The sequence below is a fragment of the Macaca thibetana genome, chromosome 14 (assembly GCF_024542745.1).
Source record: "Macaca thibetana thibetana isolate TM-01 chromosome 14, ASM2454274v1, whole genome shotgun sequence".
Lineage (NCBI taxonomy): Eukaryota > Metazoa > Chordata > Mammalia > Primates > Cercopithecidae > Macaca > Macaca thibetana.
In genome coordinates this window covers 97,928,328-97,950,449 of record NC_065591.1, presented here as the reverse complement: position 1 = coordinate 97,950,449, position 22,122 = coordinate 97,928,328, and the positions used below count along the sequence as shown (strand labels likewise).

At 37.8% G+C, this 22,122-nt stretch overlaps 1 protein-coding gene across 2 annotated transcripts; it reads left to right on the top strand.

The window, feature by feature from the left end:
- The first annotated feature begins 6,765 nt into the window (after window positions 1-6,765).
- Window positions 6,766-21,640, top strand: MSANTD4 (Myb/SANT DNA binding domain containing 4 with coiled-coils). 2 transcript variants are annotated; one of them, XM_050755759.1, is made up of 3 exons: window positions 6,766-6,974; window positions 18,488-19,103; window positions 19,444-21,640. In XM_050755759.1, exons 2-3 carry the CDS (start codon window positions 18,642-18,644, stop codon window positions 20,017-20,019), a joined length of 1,038 nt encoding a protein of 345 aa, XP_050611716.1. In that variant the 5' UTR covers window positions 6,766-6,974; window positions 18,488-18,641; the 3' UTR covers window positions 20,020-21,640. The 2 variants fall into 2 exon arrangements, with proteins under 2 accessions (XP_050611716.1, XP_050611717.1); XM_050755760.1 differs by having other exon boundaries at window positions 6,881-7,332.
- The last annotated feature ends 482 nt before the right edge of the window (window positions 21,641-22,122 follow it).

Below are 22,122 nucleotides of genomic sequence, written 5' to 3'. Positions count from 1 at the left end.
AGACTCAAAGAAACAGGTGATCATATTACAGAAATACTAAAATTATTGTTCTACAAAGAAGCCTTTTTTACTACCAAACAGGAGAGATATACAAAAAGTGATTTTTCAAAATGAGCTCCAAGTAGAAAGTCACTAGGACACATGTTCTAAATTGCAAGCACAGATTTGTACTTGATTTGTTTCTTCCATAGGACATTGCCTGTATACGTACACCATAATGAAGATAACATGATTTTCTAAAAAGAATTGTTAATAATTCTCCTAATCATGACTGGCCCATCTCATTACATAGGCTGTTCCAGTAGAAACCAAAGTTTGGCCAATCTCCCACTATAAACAAAACTGGCAACCTAACTACACTTTATGCTAGTTGGAGTGTCAGGACCCATTTGACTTCTCAAGATAGCAGATTGGTCTTTGAAACTTCAATCTGTCATCCCTACTTCTTGCTGTAATGATTACCATACAAACATAACTAGTGTCCCAACATTTCCTATTTTTACCATTTACATGGGGCAAAAAAACTAAAGGAAAATAATTGCAACAATTTCTAGAGGTACCATACTGGTTTTCCACTCAACATAAATTTTTTAGAAACACACAATTTGCTGTTGAAAGCTTTCAATGTTATTTACAAACCACTGTAATTTACCTGATGGGTAACAAAAATTGTAAGCGCTTTGATGGAACACTACAGAAAACAAAACAGAGTGAGTTTTACTTTGTCTAGTATTCTGTTAAATTCAGCAAATATATATTTGTCAGACTAGGTGCCAGGTAATATGCTAGGTGCTGGCAATAAAACGGTAAAAAGGACCAAGTGCAGTGGCTCATGCCTGTAATCCCAGAACTTTGGGAAGATGAAGCAGGCAGATCATAAGGTCAGGAGCTCGAGACCAGCCTGGCCAACATGGTGAAACCCCGTATTTACTAAAAATACAAACATTAGCCAGGCATGGTGGCACATGCCTTTAATCTCAACTACTTGGGAGGCTGAGGCAGGAGAATTGCTTGAACCCGGAAGGCAGAGGTTGCAGTGAACTGAGATCACGCCATTGTACTCCAGCCTGGGTGACAAGGCAAGACACCATCTCAAAAAAAAAAAAAAAAAAAAAAAAAAAAAAAACGGTTAGAAGTACAGTATGATATCTAAATAGAATATATATATATGTCTAAAACTGTTATGAAAATTGAAAAATTGATCTGTTCTAAGATTGTCAAGGAAGAGTGAGTTTTGAAGAAAATAAGAATATGTCATAAGGACAAGAAAAGGAGGGAGCAGGGCATTGCAGGAAGACAAAACAGCATTTGCAAAGGCAAAAATGAAAAAAGTCAATAGCAAAACCCGATAAGCATAGTTATTGTACAACAGGGGTTATAATATGTTCACTGAGTTATTTTTTTTTCTTAAGTAAACTGCATTTGGAGACAGCAGAAGTAAAGTGATATTTTCCCTTCTCTTTTGTTACATAATAAGCAATGAAATAAGAATATTTTAGTTAATTATATTCCTGCCTGCCTGTGGCCAGGCAGTTTAGAACAGCATTTGATAGAAATAAAATGAAAGACATATGTATTAGCCCATTTTCATACTGCTGATAAAGATATACCTGAGACTGGGCAATTTCCAAAAGAAAGAGGCTTAATGGACTTATGGTTCCATGTGGCTTGGGAGGCCTCACAATCACGGCAGATGGTGAAAGGCATGTCTCACATGGTGGCAGACAAGAGAAGAGAGAGCTTGTGCAGGGAAACTCCCATTTTTAAAACCATTAGATCTCATGAGACTCTCATGAGTAAGCATAGACAAGCATGTCTCCACTCACTGACAAAGCCATAAGTAACAATCTGTAAGATTAAACCGATCATTACATTTTAAAGCATATATTTCATAATTACTTCCTATTTTATGGGAGAGTACCTCCAAGAATATCCAGCAAGGATTTACCATTCATTCAGAATATTCCATCATTTATTTACCACATCTTTTTTGAGTGTCTGTTACATTCACTATCACGAGTACAGCACAAGAAAGACCCACCCCCATACTTCAATCACCTCCCACTGGGTTCCTCCCACAACATGTGGGAATTGTGAGAATTACAATTCAAGATGAGATGTGGGTGGGGACACAGACAAACCACATCAACATATAAGTTCAAATTTTCTATTAGCCACATTTAAAAAAATAAAAAAACCACAATTAGCTAAAGAAATAAGTTGGAGGCACCACACTTCCTCATTTCAAACTGTATTACAATGATACAGTATCAAAATGTATGGTACTAGCATAAAACCATACACACATACCAATGGAACAGAATGGAGAAGCCAGAAATAAATCCACTCACATACAGTCAACTAATCTTTGATATGGGTGTCAATGAATATATACAATATGCAATGTGAAAAGGATAGTCTCTTCAATAAATGGTGTTGGAAAACTTCTGTTATGTTGGATATCCATATAGAAAAATAATAAAATTGGACCCTCATCTTACAACACATACAATAATTAACTTGAAATGGATTAAAGATGTAAATGTAAGACTTGACACTCTAAAACTCCTAAATGAAACCATACGGGAAAATCTCCTTGGCATTGGTCTTGGCAATGATTTTTTGGATAAGACACTGAAGCACAAAGGAAAGCAAAAATAAGTGGTACTACATCAAACTTAAAGACTTCTGTACAGCAAAGGAAACAAAGTGGAAAACAAAATGGAAAAGAAACCTATGGAATAAAAATACTTGTAAACCATACATCTGATGAGTGATCAATATGCAAAATATATAAGGAATTCATATAACTCAATAGCAAAAAAACAACCTGATTGAAAAATGGACAAAAAAATCTAAATAGACATTTCTACAAAATAGACATACAAATGGCCCATAAGTACATGAAAAGATGATCAACATCGTTAACCATCAAGGAAATACAAATCAAACCCACCATGACATGTCACCTTATAGCTGTTAGAATGACTATTAGTTTTTAAAAAGACAACAAGTGTTGGTGAGGACGTGGCGAAAGGAGAACCCTTGTACACTGTTGATGGGAATGGAAATTGGTACAACTACTACTTTATGGGAGAGTACCTCCAAGAATATCCAGCAAGGATTTACTATTCATTCAGAATATTCCATCATTTATTTACCACATCTTTTTTGAGTGTCTGTTACATTCACTATCACGAGTACAGCACAAGAAAGACCCACCCCCATACTTCAATCACCTCCCATATTGGTTTTCAACTACTATGAAAACCAGCATGGAGGTTCCTCAAAAAATTAAAAATACAGTAACCATACAATTCAGCAATTCAGCAACCCCACTACTGGGTATATATTAATAAGGAAATGAAATTAGTATGTCAAAGACATATCTACATTTCCATTTTATTGCAGTATTATTCATAATAGCCAAGATATGGAAATAACCTAAGTGTCCATCTATGGATGAGTTCATAAAGAACCTGTGGTGTGTATATGTGTATACATATACATATACACATACATATACATATACATAATAGAATATTACTCAGCCATAAAAATGAAGGAAATTCTGCCATTTGCATCAAGAGGACGTTATACTAAGTGAAATAAGCCACATACAGAAAGACAAATACTGTATGATCTCACCTATATGTGGAATCACAAAAACTTGAATTCTACGCAGATGCGGTGGCTCACACCTGTAAGCACTTTGCGAGGCCGAGGTGGAAGGACTGCTTGAGGCTGGAAGTTCTAGTCAGCCTGGGCAACACAGCAAGACCCTGTTTCAATAAAAAAAAAAATTGCCAGATGTGACAGCGATGCCTGGGGTCCTAGGCAAGGTGGGAAAATCACATTTGCCAAGGAGTTCTAAGCTGCAGTGAGCTGTGAACATTCCATTGCACTTCAGCCTAGACAACAGAGTCAATAGAGTAAGACTCTGTCTCTAAAAGAAAAGAAAAAAAATTAGAACTCAAAGAAGTAGAGAGCAGAATGGTATTGCCAGGGCTGGGGGTTGGGAAGAAACCTCCAGTTTTAAAATGAGTAAGTTCTGGGAATCTGCCATACGGCATGGTGACTACAGTTAATATTATATTGTTTACTTGAAATTTTGTAAGAAAGTATATCTTAAGTGCTCTCAGCCCCCACCCCGCTCCCCGCCCACACAATGGCAACTATGTGTGGTGGTGGATGTATTGATTGTGGTAATCATTTAACAATGTATATGTATATCAAATAATCATTAATATATATAATTTTTATTTGTCAATCATACCTCAATAAAGCTGGAAACAATTTAAAAACAGGTAAAATTAATTTTAATAATATATTTTTCTTAATGCAATTATGCAAAATATTGTAATTTCAACTTATAGTCAACACAAAAATTATTAGTGAGATATTAATTTTTTTCATACTAAATCTTGGAATCCTGCATATATTTTACACTTATAGCACATCCCAATTCAGACACTATTTTTAAATCAGAAATACTTGATCTATATTTAGATTTCAAAAAGTTTACAATTGAAAAAGTATACACATAACCCATATTTTCCAAATACACTTAGAAGTATCTAGTAACTTGAATCAAATATCAGTTTTTAAATTAAAGTTAATTAAAATTAATACAATTAAAATTCAGTTTTTTGGTTGTACTAGTCACATTCTAATGACTCATCTGGCTATCACGGTTGGACAGCATAGTTGTAAAATAAGTGTGTAAGTACCTCTGGGTCAAATCTCTAGCCTGGACTTAATATTAAGAAAAATTAAATCAGCAAACAGGTTGGTCATGTAGTACTAACAGTAAACATTATGGATTACTTTCAAACTCTTCCTTGTTGGTCCATATCCACTCAGACAAGATGTAGCTCAGAGGAAATAGTGAGGGTATTTGAAAAAGATATTTCAATTAGCAAAGAGACTGAAGTTAATTGGGGAAAGCTTAGAGTTCATGATATGAAAGCAAAAGTTTGTTAATACTGATTTACCATTCTTGTCCCCGTTACTGAGGTAAATAAACAGATTCAAGTGGTGGACAGGCTCTGAACAGAACTGATAAGTGTCTGGTTAAGATGGGGATAGCTAGTTCTCTTACTTTTTCACTGTACTCATCAAAAACAAACAAACAAACAAAAAAAACAAAAACCACCCACCACAAACAAAATCCAAAATTATAAAATACAACTTGCATTTTTCCCAAAATTACAAAAGTTTCTTTTGATCTACATAGGCAAAACTATAGACATGCTTCTTTGACAAGCATGTCTATGCTTACTGACAAAGTCGTAAGTAACAATCTGTAAGGTTAAACCGATCATTACATTTTAAAGAGCATATTTCATAATTACTTCCTATTTTATGAGAGAGTTCCTCCAAGAATATCCAGCAAGGATTCACCATTCGTCCACAATATTCCACCATTTATTTACCAAATCTTTTTTGAGTGTCTGTTACATTCTAGGCACTGCGTTATTCATAACGGTGAACAAGAAAAGCCCCACCCACATAAAATATGTGATAAGAGCTGTCAGAGGAAAGGCCGTGATGAGAGCTCGCTGAAGTAGGCTTGCAGATTTAGTAAATAAAAATTTTTATTTTTAAAAATTTAGCAAATAAACATATGGATACCAAATATTCCACTGGACAGATTAAAAATTATTTGCTTTTAATGTGAACTTCAAATTTAACTGAGCGTCCTATTTTTATCTGGCAAACCTACATGGAAGGGAAAGCTTGGAAGTGGAGGGAGGATGAATGGAGATAATTCTGGAAGCCTTCCTTTAGAAAGGAATTTCTAAAATGAATGCTAGGCATAGCGGAGAAACAGGGAGAAAACACAATAATGCCAACTGCCTTCCTAGGCCACTGTAGAGTTCAGGAACTGAAAGAAGCAAAGGGAATGGGGTAAGGAAGAAGAAAAGTGGGTATGATGTTGAGAGATGAAGCTTGAGGGAAAAGTAAGTGCCTTATTTTTCAGGTTCGATAAGGAGTTTGTACTGTATCACCAGTGGTGAGATTCCACTAAAAAACTTTAAGCAGCTCATTTTGGCTACAAGGTGAAGAATGAACTACAGTCCGGCACACAGGATGTTGCGAGACCAGTTAGGAGGCTATTGATGGAATTCAGGTGAGTCCACAGAGGCCTGGACAGAGTCAGCGGAAAGAAAGGTGCACTAGTCACGAACACCTGAACGTGAGACGGCAGAAAATAAGCAACTGCAAACTTGAATATAGAGGAGGACTGGGAGAGACGAAAGCAGAAGCACGTATTTGGGGAAACAGTGAAGAATGGTAAAAAAAAAAAAAAAGAAAGAAAAAAGAAAAAAAAATCAAATGTCTTCTGAGAAGTATAGCATGATAAGGACTGAGAAGTGACTCCTAGATTTAGCCATATGGAAGTCATCAGAGACCTTTGGCACGGGCAGTCTTAGAGGAATGGCTGAGGCCAATTAGGTCGCAGCCTGGTCGAGGAGGTGATGCTGGTCTAGGAACCCGACTGCAGCAGCACGCGGTTCCCACTCCTTCTTTGCCCTTTTAACAGGTGAGGGTCAAGGACAAGAGACTAGTTGCAGATGCAGCGGCCAGTGCCCCAATCAGTTGGAACAGCGCAGCAAGCGGATCACTAGGAGCCAATCCCTTCCTAGAGTCCACTTGACTGACAGAGCCGCGCACCACAGACGGAGCGCAGAGAGGGAGGGGAATCACGAGGGGGCGGAATTCCAGGGCACTAACCCGGAACCGGTTTGGGACTTGATTCCCATTGTGAGGCCAGGCCTGGGGCGGGCTCTCAGCCAGAATGGCAACATCCTTCTAGCCAATGGATGAGCCTTACCAAATGAGCGGCAGCCACATCAGCCAATGGGTGGTAGGAGATGGGCGGGCGCAGTCAGTGGGCGGGGTATCAATGAAGCATCTTTTTTCCAACCCCCCCTTGGGGCGACGGTGGGGAGGTGCCGCCGGGGTCGCAGGTGAGCGGATCTGTGCCTGAGGAGGGGGCCAGGGAAGCGGTGGCTCCGTGACCAGTGGGTGCCCTAGCAGTGGGGAGGGGCCCGGAGGGGTCAGCGGCAAGTGGCCGCAACGCTTGCTGCCGGGTTTGGTCCGAGGGCTGCGGCGTAGCGGGACTGCACGCTCGGGAGAAGTGCCACGCGCGTCTGTCGCCTGACCGGGGAGGCTAGGGAGGGCCCAGGCCACGGAAACAAGATTACAGAAGTTTCTGGGCACTCAGTCGGGACTCTCATTTAATATCCAGAGAGGAAATCTTCCAGGTTGCCCCGACTCCTACCCGGACTCCTACCAGCAGCAACCGCATCGTTGTGGCCGAGGCAGGTGCGCGCCCCTGCTCCCCTGGGTGGCTTTCCGGGAGCCCAGTCTAACTCGATTCTTCCCAGAGGCTGTTTTTGGACGGTCCCAAAGGAGGCAGCGGGAGGGAGGTGAAAGATACTTTGATAACCGTCGACCCTGGAGTAAACTTGTTATGTACCTACCACGAGTTTTAGAGAAGAACATCTTTTTTGGCAGGGGAGTGAATCCCCTATAAGAATATAGGGGAAAGTCACACTTTAAAGAGAATTGGGGTAGGGTTGATATGTAGATTTGTGATGCTTTTCTTCTTGAACTGCTTAGCTAATTTACCCTCAATTTTTTTTGATCCGTAACTTACCGTCTGGTTTTCCTCAGACTTCTTAATTCTGTCTTATCATGAAGTATCTAGGAACTTCATTCTCAAGTTTTAGTGCTTGTAAAAAGTTGCCTGGTTATATTACGCCATTGGCGGTACGTCATCTTCACAAAGATTACGGGTTAAGTGAACTTACATCTCATTCCTATTTCCAACCAGTAAAGAACGATTGTGAAATGGGATTTTAGAAAATGGCTGTTCTCTGTGATTGGGCATGGAAGGTTTGTAAGTTTTAGAGACTGCAGCTGTTGAATCCTTTCTGCTATGAGAGTGATGACAGCCAATACAAAAGGGATAGTGTTTGACATCTAAAATGACATATTTTCACATTTTTTGAGGTGTTATATCCCCAGCACCAAAAATAGTGCCTGCCACGCAGTAGGAGCTCAATAAGTATTTTTTGAGGAAATTACTGGGGAATGAATGGATGGTAGAAACCCCAAGCTTCTGTTACTTGGATACCAACATATAAAGGAGAGGACAGAAAGACAAACATTTCTAGAAATGGCTTTTATCCAGGTAAGCATATCTAGATAACTTCAGCAACTCCAGATGCATCAGTGCTGGCACTTTCTTGCACTTAATCAGAAAATATCAAGGTTTTAGAAGATTTTCACACAATTAAGCCAAAACTGGATATCTAAGGTGCATCCCAATATCAATTTCAGTCAGGTTAAAAAGGTATTAAAGCCCATTTTATTAAATGAAATAGTTCATCAGTTCAGAATAGGTCAGTTAGGGACAACAGGATACCACTTTGTAAGTTAGAGGTATGGAGTTAGGAACTGTTGGTAAAAAATAGGCCCTGCCAATAGCAACAGCTGCTGCCAAATTTTAAAAATATATTGACTCAGTGGTACTTCAAAAGGACTGCTATTTCTACCGTGTACCAATACATTTACAACAATGCAATTTCTAAATTGATCTCAGATTCTAAGAGCAAAATCTTATGGTGGATATCTGCATAAATTTGGATTCTCTTGACAACTTCAGTCGTTTTTATTATATACTTATATTGGTTATATATTTATATGTTACTACAGTGACAGTTGTTCCATATTAATGGTAGCCTGCTTGAATTTCAAAAAAAATTTCACAGGTATATTTGTCTCTTTCAGTTCATTTTTTAGCAAAGAATAGGTCTTACTAAGCCAGAATTTGCTTAGTACGATTTCTCTCTCGCATCATCCTAATTTTCTCGTTTTAATTCCTGATACTTCTTTCTTTTATTTCTATCCTTCATTAGTCTGTTTTATAAGACCCAAATCAAGTGCTGATTCCGACTCAAAACCTTCCTTGATCCCATCAAAGATTTGTCTTTCTTATGAATATCCAGAGTATTTTGTTAGTATTTCTTTATTGTAGTTTTTGTATATTTGCATTATTCATCCAGTGAAGAAATATTTGTTAATTACGTTCAGATACTGTACTGGGCAATGGATAATAGCTGACATTTGTGGGCTTACTATATCGTAGGCATCATAAGCTTCTTAATTGGATTATCTCTTTTAATCTTCAAAGCATCACTAGTATTAGTCTATTATTTTTCCCATTTATAGATGAAGAAACAAGTTTAAGAGGTTAAGTAATTTGCTGGAGATCACAGAGCTAGTTAAGTGGTGGAATTGGCATACAACCTTAGGTAGTCTATTTACAACCTTCAGGTTACAGACTTCATTACAATTTGTTTATGTACTTTTTATGCATCTATATTTTACAGGTTTTACTAAGTTGTAAATTATTTGATAGCAGGAATAATATATTCATATCTGATCCCTTATTGTTCCTAATGTAAATCAGTGGTGTAATAAAGCTGATAGTGGAAGCACATAGGGAGGACATCAGACTTAGATGAATGGGAACAGTGAAGAGATCCTGGAACAGAAGACATTTAAACCGAGTGCTGAAGGATAAGTAGGCATTGGCCTGACGAAAAGGCAGGCACCATGGAATTTGGGAAGATGACCTGGGGAAATATATGTGTGATAGTCCAAGGTCAGGGACCATGATGGCTTGAGCTGTGCTGTCCAGTATGGTAGCCAGTAGCCTTACATTACTGAATGTAAAATATCTCAATAATTGTTTATATTGATTACGTTTCAAAATAACATTTTGGATATATTTGGTTAAATAAAATACTCAGTTTTACCTGTTTCTTTTTACTGCTTTAATGTGGCTACTTGGGGATTTAAAATTACATGTAGGGCTCTTATATTTCTATTGGACTGCACTGATGTAGAATTTAGAGGGATTTCAAAATGACCGGTATTATGTTTGTGTGCCACCTACTTGTGAGTATACGTTTGATGGGGAAGGTGGATTGGGAAAGTAGGTTGGGAGTCAGTATTGGAGGTGATGGATAAGACCAGAAAAGGTAGATAGGAAAGTGTAAAGGTAGGGTTCAGATAGGGTTTACAATAGGAAGAGAGGAAGAGCAAGGGGAGTAAACTTACCTCTTAAGTGCAATGGAAAGCCTTGAAAGGTTTTAAACACTCAGTATATATCTGTTGAATGAGATAGTATCCTAATTGTTTCATCTAATAATGCATGTTCCTGATTTATACTCCTAATTCAGTCATACTTTTTCCTAATGAAGTTATGGATAGGTGTCTAAAGACATTCTACTTAGAAGAAAATTTGGTTCTCAAGACAGCCATCCTTTTCTTCTTAAGTCTAAATCACCTAAGCTTGTATTCATTCCTTTGATGTGTTTCCAACAAATAGAAGTGTGAATTGGTCCTTACAACTAGCATATTCTTCTTGCATTTGACATAACATTCTCTTAGGCATATTTTTTCATAAATAAACCAGCTTCGTCTGTATTATAAGTCTTTTGTGGCAGATGAGGTCTTTTCTTAATAATCTCTGAAAGGAAATTTCTTAGCAGCTACACCATTTGCTCTCTGTCTTGCCTTTCTGTACATATTGGAGCAAGTAAACTCTTAACATTGATTCTGTAGTTGGGTGGTTCTCAATCCCGGCTGCAAATGAGAAGCACTTGGAGAGCTTTTAAACTCTGAATTCTTGGCCCTATTCCAAAGATTGTTTTAATTGGTCAGAGATGGAAACTGGTTATAGGTATTTTTAAAAGCTCTTTAGGTTATTTTGATGTGCTATAGACCTACACTTTTCAGTAGATTAGCTACTGAATACGTGTTCTATTGAGTTCTTGAAGTGTGGCTAATACAAAAGGAGATGTAACTGTAAAGTACACATTGTATTCTAATGACAGCAAAAGAAAACAATGGAAAATTTCTCATTGATAATTTTTATATTATTGCATATTGAAATAATATATTGACTATACAGCATATGGAGTGAAATAAAAGCTGTTAATATTAATCACCATTTCATTTCATATTTACTTAACTGGGATCATAGAAAATTTTAAATCACATGTGTAGATTACATTGTATTTTTACTGAACAGTGCCGCTCCAGCCTAGGCTGTTGCTACTCAAGATGCGGTCTGAGGACATCATTTGTCAAAAATGTAGACTCCCAGGCCCCACTGCAGACCTGAATCAAAATCTGCATTTTAACAGAGTTCCCAGGTGATTCATATACATGGTATAGTTTGAGAGACACAGCTCTAGCAACATCTAAATAATTTTTTTCAATTGTATAATTTTTCTTCGTTTCTTATTATTTTTCACTGTGGATTCCAACTTTGGCTCTTCATTTGTCCTTTAGAATCATTCATATGCAGGTCATTTCTCTCTTTTCAATAAATTCTCTTTAATTTTTTTTATCGCTTAACATTTGCAACAGATATAGCTTTTTAACATATGTGATGGAATTAGTATATATTCATGTAATAAATATAATTTGTCCATAAATGTTTACATGTTATTATAAACATGATTTTTCTGGAACGAATTTCAAGAAATTGCTGATAGTAGTTACATTGGTGGTAGAAATTTTTCACTTCATTGTGAATTTACATTCTTATTTAGATTTTTTTTGTGTATATTTTGCTGTTTTAAAAAAATATGGGACTTTAGGCCGGGCGCGGTGGCTCAAGCCTGTAATCCCAGCACTTTGGGAGGCCGAGACGGGTGGATCACAAGGTCAGGAGATCGAGACCATCCTGGCTAACACAGTGAAACCCCGTCTCTACTAAAAAATACAAAAAACTAGCCGGGCGAGGTGGCGGGCGCCTGTAATCCCAGCTACTACTCGGAGGCTGAGGCAGGAGAATGGTGTAAACCCGGGAGGCGGAGCTTGCAGTGAGCTGAGATCTGGCCACTGCACTCCAGCCTGGGCGACAGAGCGAGACTCTGTCTCAAAAAAAAAAAAAAAAAAAAAAAAAAAAAAATGGGACTTTAAATAATATAGTTCTCTATAATAAAAATTTCTCATAAGTAGATTTTTAATATAATGTTGACGACCTCAAAGTAAAATAAAATAAATGTGCTGTGGGCTAAGAAACAGCCATATGGCTGAGACAGAAATGACCGTGCACATGATCCCCAGATTGGTGGTAGACAGAGTTAATGAACCTGTTGTAGAGCATAGGATGTTCTGTGTCTGCGAATGTTCCTAAGTTGATCTGTGAACATGTATGTACACACACAGACAGATGCATTTCCTTTGCCAATTTTGTTGGCTTGTGTCAACTATAGCATCTACATGGGGTTTATGGGCTAAGACATCCATACTCTAATATGACATTTATTGCATATATTCCATTATGTGACTTAATGGTTGATTCATTCAGTCCCCTTTTGATAAACATTTCTATTTTTACCATGCTTTTACCTTAAAAATGTGATAGTGATTTTTAAATGACTCAAAAGGCTATGTAAATGCCCTGAAACATTCTGTGTAGTTTGTATCTTTATCACATGTAGGCATTTGATTTGGTGGAATTTATCTTTGGCTCTCTGTTCTGTTTTTGAGGACATCAAATGTGCTGATGTTATTTTTTTTAATGTCCTTGATAACCTTTTTACGGTTGGTCAATATGCCTGACTAGCAGTACAGCCTGTTAACTGAAGATTTTTCTTCAGAATTTTGAATAACCTGTTAACTGTTTCCTTCTTTAGTGTAGTTACAGGGTGGACATCTGTTCTTCACTTACAAGCTAACTGCTTCTTGCCTATGTTGACTTGCTTCTGTTTTCTTACAAGCATATGTTTTGTGTGCCTACGGAAACTTCAGTTTTCCTGGCTTACTTTCCTTGAATTAGTTTCTGTTTCTCTTTCTATACCCTTTCCCATCCCTTTATCATTTTCTTGTTTTGGGTTCATATTTTTACCTCCTCCTATTTGTTATGCACAGTGCCAGGTATTGAAGATACTGTTTTTAGAGCAGATGGGCTACTATCTCCTAGGTCCTTAGAGGTGGGGCAAATTGTAGAAGGAAACAGCCAAGTTTTGACCAATAATTCTTTCACTTGTCCTGCAACATAGGCTACTAAGAAGCAGCATATTGGGGCTGGTTTAATGATGTGTATAAATCAGTTTGCTTCAGTTTTTTATATTGTGGCTTATAAACATGGTACCTCATGAATATTTTCCGTCACCTCTAGAGGAAAGCTAAATGCTTGCCCACCCTATTGGATAATTTGAATTACATAGGAATGTTAGGCCAGAGTATTAATTAAATGTGATCTTCTAAAATTATAAGCGTTCTAGGCTGAGCATGGTGGCTCACACCTGTAATCCTAGCACTTTAGGAGGCTAAGGCAGGAGGATCACCTGAGTCAAAGAGTTCAAGACCAGCCTGGACAACATAGCAAGACCTTGTCTATATAAAAATTTTAAAAATTAGTTGTACATGGTGGTGCACCTGCCTTGCTACTCAGGAAGCTGAGGCGGGAAGATCACTGGGTCTCAGGAGTTTGAGGATACAGTGAATTATGATTGAGCCACTGTACTCCAGTCTGGGGAACAGAGTGAGACCCTATCTCTAAAAATAAAAGTATAAGCATTCTACAGTGTTCACTAAATTGCCTTGGGATCAGATGTTAAAACATTTCACTTTCTTTTATTTATTAGATAGTATTTGATACACGCAAAAATAATATAGCTGGAGTGTTCTAATGAAAAGCTCCCTGCCCACTCAAAAAAAAAGTTCTAATTTGACTTGGGATCAGATGTTAAAACATTTCACTTTCTTTTATTTATTAGATAGTATTTGATACACGCAAAAATAATATAGCTGGAGTGTTCTAATTAAAAGCTCCCTGCCCACTCAAAAAAAAAAGTTCTAATTTGACAATTCTGTAGTATTAGTAAGTGCTGTCTTGGCCGATTTTTAGCTCCTAACATGACATGGCTGAATGTGGAGGCGGAAAGTGATGTCCCCGGTTGATTCTTGAAAGCTCTCATGGGTAGGCTCCACCACACTCTTAATGTAAGTGTATATGTTATGAAGCATAATAATAAAGACCCATGGACCTATCCCTCAACTTAGGAACTAGAACAATTACAATATTATTGTGACCTTTCTGTTTCCTTTTGTCAAAGTTATTTAAATGTTTTGCCTTTGATGTGGCAAATACGTAATAGTGCTTAATGTGCACCAGGAACTGTTCTCTTTATTTGACTAAGTCCTTTAATCCTTATAGTATTTCTATGAAGTAATGTTATTGTCATTTTACAAATAAAATTACGCATAGGGAAGTTAAGTAACTGAGGCCACACAGCGAGGAATTGCCAGAGCCAGGACTCTAACCCGGGTGGTCTGACTCCAGAATCTGTGCTCATAACTACTACACACACTACCTCTTTTGATGTGTCCATTTATAGATAACCTTTGCTTATATTATTTGCTTATATTCTAGAGGATAAAAGGTTTACATTTGACTGTAAGGGGAGTATGTCTCTAGGGCAGTATCAAGAGTGCTGCTGTTGATTATACATTCCAGTTTTGTGGATTTCAATTTTATCATTAAAATTCTCTTGAGAAATTTTGAAAGTCTATAAGTCTACTTTAGAAATAGTTGGCTTGCAGTCTTCTTTTTTTTTGTTTTTGCATACTTTGCCATTTTATATGGGTATATGAAATTGACAGCGATTTCTTGAGAGTTCGTTTCAGCTGTTTTGAATTTTTAGTTCTCTGACCTCTATTTCAGCAGCAAGTGGCAGTTCAGGAGATGGTTATTCCACATGAGTGATTGGAAACAAAAATGTGGTGATGGGCATATTTTTGGTGATATTACTAGACACGTACAAAGTCAGCTGAACAAAGAATACTGAGAGCTTGAAAAAGAAAAATGCATAAAGGTTTAATGCAATGATGATAAGAAATATGTTGTTATTAAAGTTTAAAAATAAGGTATTAGCATCCACTTTTCAGTCTAAAAGAGAAAAGATGATAGAAAAGATGTGCGTTTTCTTATTCAATTTAGCCGTGCTTAATTGCTATATTTTTGCTTCAGTAGAAGATGCTGTTTGTATTGTGAATTACAGTAGAACTATTTTTCACACTAATGGAAAGTTTAAATTGGCAGACAGAGGAAGAGAAAAGAAACCATGTATTAAAAGGTAAACTGAGACATGACAACTTTTAACAAGTTTATTTGAGCAAATAGTGATTCTTGAATCAGGCAGCTCCAAACCAGAAGTGGTCTGGGAGCTCTGCAGTGGAAATCTTTATAGGACTGACAGAAGTAAAGCAAAGAAAATAGTTGATTGGTTACAGTTGTAAGGTTGTCTAATTTGATCTATCCTGCTGGAAGGCCCCTAGTTACATAAGTTAGTTGATGGTTTCTGATTGCTTAGTCTTAAGTTTCTTTTTTAAAAAAATATAGGAATTTACCAAAAACGTAGCCCAAGTTAAGTGTTGCATATGTTTGCAAATCAAGCAAAATTAAAGTCACTTATGAGGCCTAACTGGTTTTGTCTGCTCAGGGATTCTTCAGGCCAGGTCCCTGTTCTAATTTACTTTAACAGGAGGTAGAGGAAATATAACCGATTGAAGCTTTGAGGAACTTTTCTGCCAATATAAAGAATTTTATCTGGACCTTCCACATAGATAAGAATCTCCTTTTGAAAATCTTTTACTAAATGACATCTCAAAACTTACCTTAGCAATACTTTGTTGTTGTTTTTTGAGACAAAGTCTTGCTCTTTCGCCCAGGCTGGAGTGCAGTGGCACGATCTCGGCTCACTGCAGCCTCTGCCTCCTGGGTTCAAGTGATTCTCGTGCCTCAGCCTCCCGAGTAGCTGGGATTATAGGTGTGCACCACAATGCCCAGCTAATTTTTTGTATATTTAGTAGAGACGGGGTTTCACCATGTTGCCCAGGCTGGTCTTGAACTTCTGAGAGCTCAGGCAGTCCGCCCGCCTCGGCCTCCCAAAGTGCTAGTATTACAGGCATGAGCCACTGCACCTGGCCAGCAACACATTTTTAAGGCTTAGCTACCACAAGCTGCTAATAAAGTCGAAATAGACGTGACATGAGGGAACCTGGTTGTAATAAGTCTTGCCATTTAACTAGCTGTGTTGAGGGCAAATTAACCTCTCTGGGTCTTGTTTTATAAATAGAAAGGCTGGTATCTCCCATATAATGACATGGTGGGATTTAAATGACAGGACTTGGAACTTCATGGATATTTTGATACTTTTTTTCATATTGACAGGAAAAGTTTAAGGTCAAACAGTGATAGGGCTGGAAGGAATCTTGGTAATGTCATCCCATTTCACATTTTATAAGGGAGGAAAAGTCAGCTCTGTAGCAGTTATCAGTGGGTGAATTTGAAGTCAGACAGCATGGTCTGTGTAAGGTACCCTTTACTCTTTCTGAGCCCTGTTTCCCCTTACATCTTTTAAAATCTCTTTTCCAAGTAAAAATGCTTTTTTGACATCTATCCCACTTCTCCTCAGTTAAATCAATATTAATAAAGCAATATGTACTATACTGTGTGAGACACTGGGACCTTTTTGGTAGATGACCTCATTTTCTGTCGCTATGAGAAAATCGAGTCCCTGACTCACTCAGCATCTGTTCCAGCCTCCTAGTATGCTTTCCAGTAATGCAAAGGCTAGCTAGCACAAAAAACTACACTTCCCCAACCCATTGCGGTGAGGATTGTGGATATGCTTTAGATTCCACCATATGCACTTATGTAAGGCCTGAATTCAAGGTAGGTAAGAGAGTCAGGCATGTGAAGCATCTGTTCTACTAGTGTGGGTAGCACAGAGGGTTTCAAAGAGTTATCTTTGAGTTAGAGTTATCTGGAGGGTTTATTGAAACACAGATTGCTAGTTCCCACTTCCAGAGTTCCCGGTCTGGAGAGGAGCCTAAAAAAGTTTACACGTCTGACAAGTTTCAGGTATACCTTCTTTGACAGTCTGACAACCTGAGAGTCTGGAAATTGGAGAAACACGGTCTCGTTTCTAGAAGAAGCGCTTACAAGAGAAGATCTTTTCCACTCAAAATCTGTATACAGATATTGCCACATGGATATTTTAAAATTTATTTAATAGAGACTCCAAGTATAGATACTTTCCTATATTGTGATCTTCAACTCTACAATTAAAGTGGCCCAGAAAAGTACAAAGTACTGCTGAGAAATTCTCCAAAGAAAGGCACATAATTAAGAGCCTTAATTAGAAACAAAAATATAGTCCAGGCCTGGTTTTGTTTGACGTCAGGGGCTTTTGTTTAGGTGGTTTAAGGGAGGGGAGGGTGGGGTGAGGAACGGAATTACAAGGGCAAATCATGCAATGTGCACCAGTCATTGAAAGGTTTAGGAATCTAAAAAAATTTTTTGGTGATTTTTTCCTTTTTATTTTTGGGCGATCATTTTCTTTTGTTGATCTTTTTTGGTGATTTTTTACTTACATGATTAATTAGGTGGGATGGCTGGGTAAAATCCTTGCCATTTTTTGGTTACCCCTTTAATTTTGTCATATTCTTACAATACTTTCATTGTTTCAGTAAATTATATTCTGAATTTAGGGTTTCTATGTTGGTTTATTAACCTTAAAATGAGTTTGAATTTGTGAAGTAGTAAAATGTAGGTAGTTGGCATTTATTTGATCAGATTACATTGTCTCAAATTGGTTTCTGAGTTTTATTGATTTTGCAGCTCAGCCTTTCAATTTCCTCTAAAATTATTCTGCAAAGTGTACTTTTTCTTTTAGATATCTTGAGCTAATGATTATTTTGGCAAATTAACTCTTTCATTCATTCAAAACATATTCATGGTGTGCTTGCCATGTGCCAGAATCTCTGCTAGTCTCTGGGGAGGTGATGGCCAGTGGAAACATCCCTGCCCTTGTGAAACTTTGCAGTGAACTGGGGAAAGGGACAGACTCTGAGCTGTATGTTAGCACAAGTATAAAATTCAGTCTAGGAAAAGTACTGCAAATTTTATGCTGAAGTAATTTGATTTGTCAGGAAAGGCTTCCCTGAGAAATGAATACTTAATCTGCAAGCTAAAGGATGAGGACGAATTAAGTAGACCAAGAAGGGAGCAATCCATTTTCCAGGCAGTAGGAACAGTGTGGACAAAGGCCCTGAACCAAGAAAGAGCTTGACAGGAATAGGTGGTTGAAAGATGGCCAGTGCAATTGGAGGAGAGAGGGAGAATTTGTGGGAGAAGGAGCTGAAGCAGTAGGAGGGGAGTCAGGAGTGAATACTGGCAACTGGTTAGGAGCCTTTGCAGCACTCCAGTGGGGAGAAGGTGGCAATTTGGACTATGTTGGTACTGGCAAAGATAAAGTACACAATTTTAAGCTGTATTTAGAGGGTTGTTTTTTGTTTCTCTTAAAAATTATATAGTTCATTAGTTTGAAGTATGTTGTAGAAGTTGCAGATTGATTGATTGCTTGTACTTTTTTCCTTTTAGGAGTTATCCAGACTGCCTCTGCCACTAGATGAATGAAAGACAATGATTTGAATTAAGTGCCAGCAAAGAATTATCCTTGGTTTTTGTGCTTTGCAGCATTCCTCAAATTGTTTTCACATCTTCTCTTATTATAAAAACTGCATTGAAGTTAAAAATGAAGCAGTTGAAAAGAAAAAGGAAAAGCAATTTTAGTGTTCAAGAAACTCAGACCCTTTTGAAAGAAATTACAAAAAGGAAAGAAGTCATTTTTTCCAAACAGCTCAATACAACAATTAACGTGATGAAGCGAATGGCTTGGGAAGAGATTGCACAGTGTGTGAATGCTGTAGGAGAAGGAGAACAGAGGACAGGGACAGAGGTGAAAAGAAGGTACCTTGACTGGCGAGCACTTATGAAGAGAAAGAGGATGAAGGCCAACATTAAGCTGGTCGGTTCGGGATTTCCCCTTCCCTCCTCTGATTTAGATGACTCTCTCACTGAAGAGATAGATGAAAAGATTGGATTCCGAAATGATGCAAATTTTGACTGGCAAAATGTGGCAGATTTCAGGGATGCAGGTGGATCCTTAACCGAGGTCAAGGTGGAAGAGGAAGAAAGGGATCCGCAGAGTCCTGAAGTAAGTATTAGCCTCTGTACCCTCTTTTAATCTCTTCAATTCTGATGTGGGAGATTATTGTTCTGGAACTGTTAAGTCCTTCCCAGATTTTCAAGCTTATTTAAAAATAGTACATAACAAGTCATTCTGCTTTTCTCTTTACATCATTAATACTTTTCTTCCCACCCAAATATAATTACCTAAGTTATGTGTATTACAAACATCAAGTAATTCAGTGTAAATGGTATTCAAAATTCAAATTATTTTCCCCAAACAATGCAGAAAGCTTTTAAGAAATATTTAGACAAATTGCCACAAAGTAGCAGTCAATACTGAAAATTGCTTTTCTCTTTGCTCTTAGTTTGAAATTGAGGAGGAGGAAGAAATGTTGTCATCCGTCATACCAGATTCCAGGAGAGAAAATGAACTTCCCGATTTCCCCCACATTGATGAGTTTTTTACCCTTAACTCAACACCATCTAGATCTGCATATGATGAGCCTCATTTGCTTGTAAATATTGAGAAACAGAAACTAGAGTTAGAAAAACGACGACTGGATATTGAGGCTGAAAGACTGCAGGTAGAAAAGGAACGCCTACAAATTGAGAAAGAGAGGCTGCGGCATTTAGACATGGAGCATGAGCGACTTCAGCTGGAGAAGGAGCGGCTGCAGATTGAAAGAGAGAAGTTGAGGTTACAGATAGTCAATTCAGAGAAACCATCCTTGGAAAATGAACTTGGTCAAGGAGAAAAATCCATGCTTCAACCACAGGACATAGAAACAGAGAAGTTAAAACTTGAGCGAGAACGCTTGCAACTAGAAAAGGATAGACTGCAGTTTTTGAAATTTGAATCTGAGAAACTGCAGATTGAAAAGGAACGCTTACAAGTAGAGAAAGACAGACTTCGAATTCAGAAAGAAGGACACTTGCAGTGATTTTTCCAGGCTTCCATTTAGCAAATGTTTGAAAATTGTAGATTTTTCTCATATCAGGTGATATAATGATGGTTGCTGGATTAGCTGTGGTTTCTTTTCTCGTCTAATATCAGTGTTCAGTAGGAAAAAGTTATATGTAGATAACTGTATGCCTAAGTAGTATATAAAAACTGTGCCCTAGCCTAAACAGTATAGCAGAAATGTACTGTGCTGGATTCTTTACCTTATAATATTACATAGAGTCTTGTATTGTCTGTGTACCCAGAGTTTACAATTATGTCTGTATAAAATTCTAGCCCAGAAGTTCTCAATTGGGGTAGATTTTGGCCTTCAGAAGACCAATTTGGTGATGTCTGGAGACGTGTTTGGTTGTCAAAACTGGGGTGGGGAGAAGGTTGCTACTGTGCAGTGCATACCTCCTCAACCCCCACACACACTCAGTAAAGAATTTTCCGACCCAAAATATCATTAGTCCTGAGGTTGAGAAACCCTGTCCTAGCCTGTGTACCTCTATAGCTATGTTTTATAGTTTTAGAATATTAAAACCTCAGATATTTATGTGGGTAGGTACTTAAATGGCCAAAAACTTTAACTATGAAATGTTACTGTGTAGTATATTGAATATAGGAAGTGATAAAGATTATAGGTATTTTATTCCCATGTTTCCATCTATAAATAGCCTTCTCAGATTCAGAAAACAATACAGGGAACATCAGAGATTATCTAAAGTGGGTCACTCTGAAAAGAATTCTTTATCTCACTATTAATCCTTTAGAAGCAAGACACAATTTTAAAGCTTTAGTTCCTTTTCTTTCAGTCATTGTCTTAGTTTGGGTATGAAAATTGTCATTTCAGTAATGTACTGAGATCTTATAAGTGAATAGTTGAAGCTAGTAAAAATGATACCAGTATAAAAATGGTATTTGTAGTCCATGAGCTTGAACCCAATAACTGATTGTTTGACTTTTAAAATAAGTAATAGCAGCCATTTGGGAGTGGGCGGCGGGTGGGGGAAGATGTACTCTGTATCAAATAATTATGATGATGTTGAAGTAATGATAGTAGCTATGTATTATGGATTGGAGAAGCACTTATTACACTATCTAACCCAGTATGTAGAACAATTCTTGAGAGTTGTATCTGTCGTTATTCCTGAATCTGAAGCCCAGAGAAGTCACACAGAGTAAATGGCTGATCTTTTATATTGTAGTGTATTCTGTCCTTCCCCCTTCCCTGAGGAACAAAGTATGTATCTTTAGTCTCTTGGATATTTATTCTGAGACCAAGGGCTTGCTTGACCTGATGATTTTCCTTCAGCTCTCTGAAGGTGCGTTTTCCACAATCCAAGTGATTCTGATGCACACTAAAGTTGAGAATCTCTGCACTAGATCACTTTGTGTTTTCTGATTTTCAAGGTTGATACGTAGCTTTAACACAGCTCTTCTGTTGACAGTTACTACCTTGCTTCTGCATTTGTTCCTTGTAAGAATGGCTGGAAACTGTATGTTGACATTTGAGGATGGGTATGCAAGGAAAAAATATACTTCTGTTTACTTACTCTGACTTTGAAATAGTGTTATTTTTCTATATCTGAAATAAATGCTTCTACCGTAGAAATAAATTTGCCTATACCATCTGAGAATTTGTAATTGCAAATGATACTTAGGGCTCTAAGGGTAGAGGTTATCAAGCTTAGAAGAGAGCCCTATCGTGGTCAATGAGGACAGAGGCCTAACATTTTGGCTGGACATTGAGCCATGTATGCTGCATACGTTATTTGCTCCTCAAAAGAACCCTTGAGATCTAACTCATGTGATACGGTTTAGCTGTGTCCCCACCCAAATCTCGTCTTGAATTGTAGCTCCCATAATTCCCATGTGTTGTGGGAGGGACCTAGTGGAAGATAATTGAATCATGGGAGCAGTTCCCCCATACTGTTCTCATGGTAGTGAATAAGTAAGTCTCACAAGATCTGATGGTTTTATGAGAGGAAACCCCTTTCTCTTGGTTCTCATTTTCTCTCTTGCCTGCTTCCATGTAAGACATGCCTTTCACCTTCTGCCGTGGTTATGAGGCCACCCCAGCCGCGTGGAACTGTGAGTC

Coding starts and splice junctions, on each gene's coding strand:
- MSANTD4 (XM_050755759.1), top strand. CDS start 18,642: ATGAAGCAGTTGAAAAGAAAAAGGAAAAGCAATTTTAGTGTTCAAGAA. Junction 19,104..19,443: donor GGGATCCGCAGAGTCCTGAA/GTAAGTATTAGC, acceptor CTTTGCTCTTAG/TTTGAAATTGAGGAGGAGGA.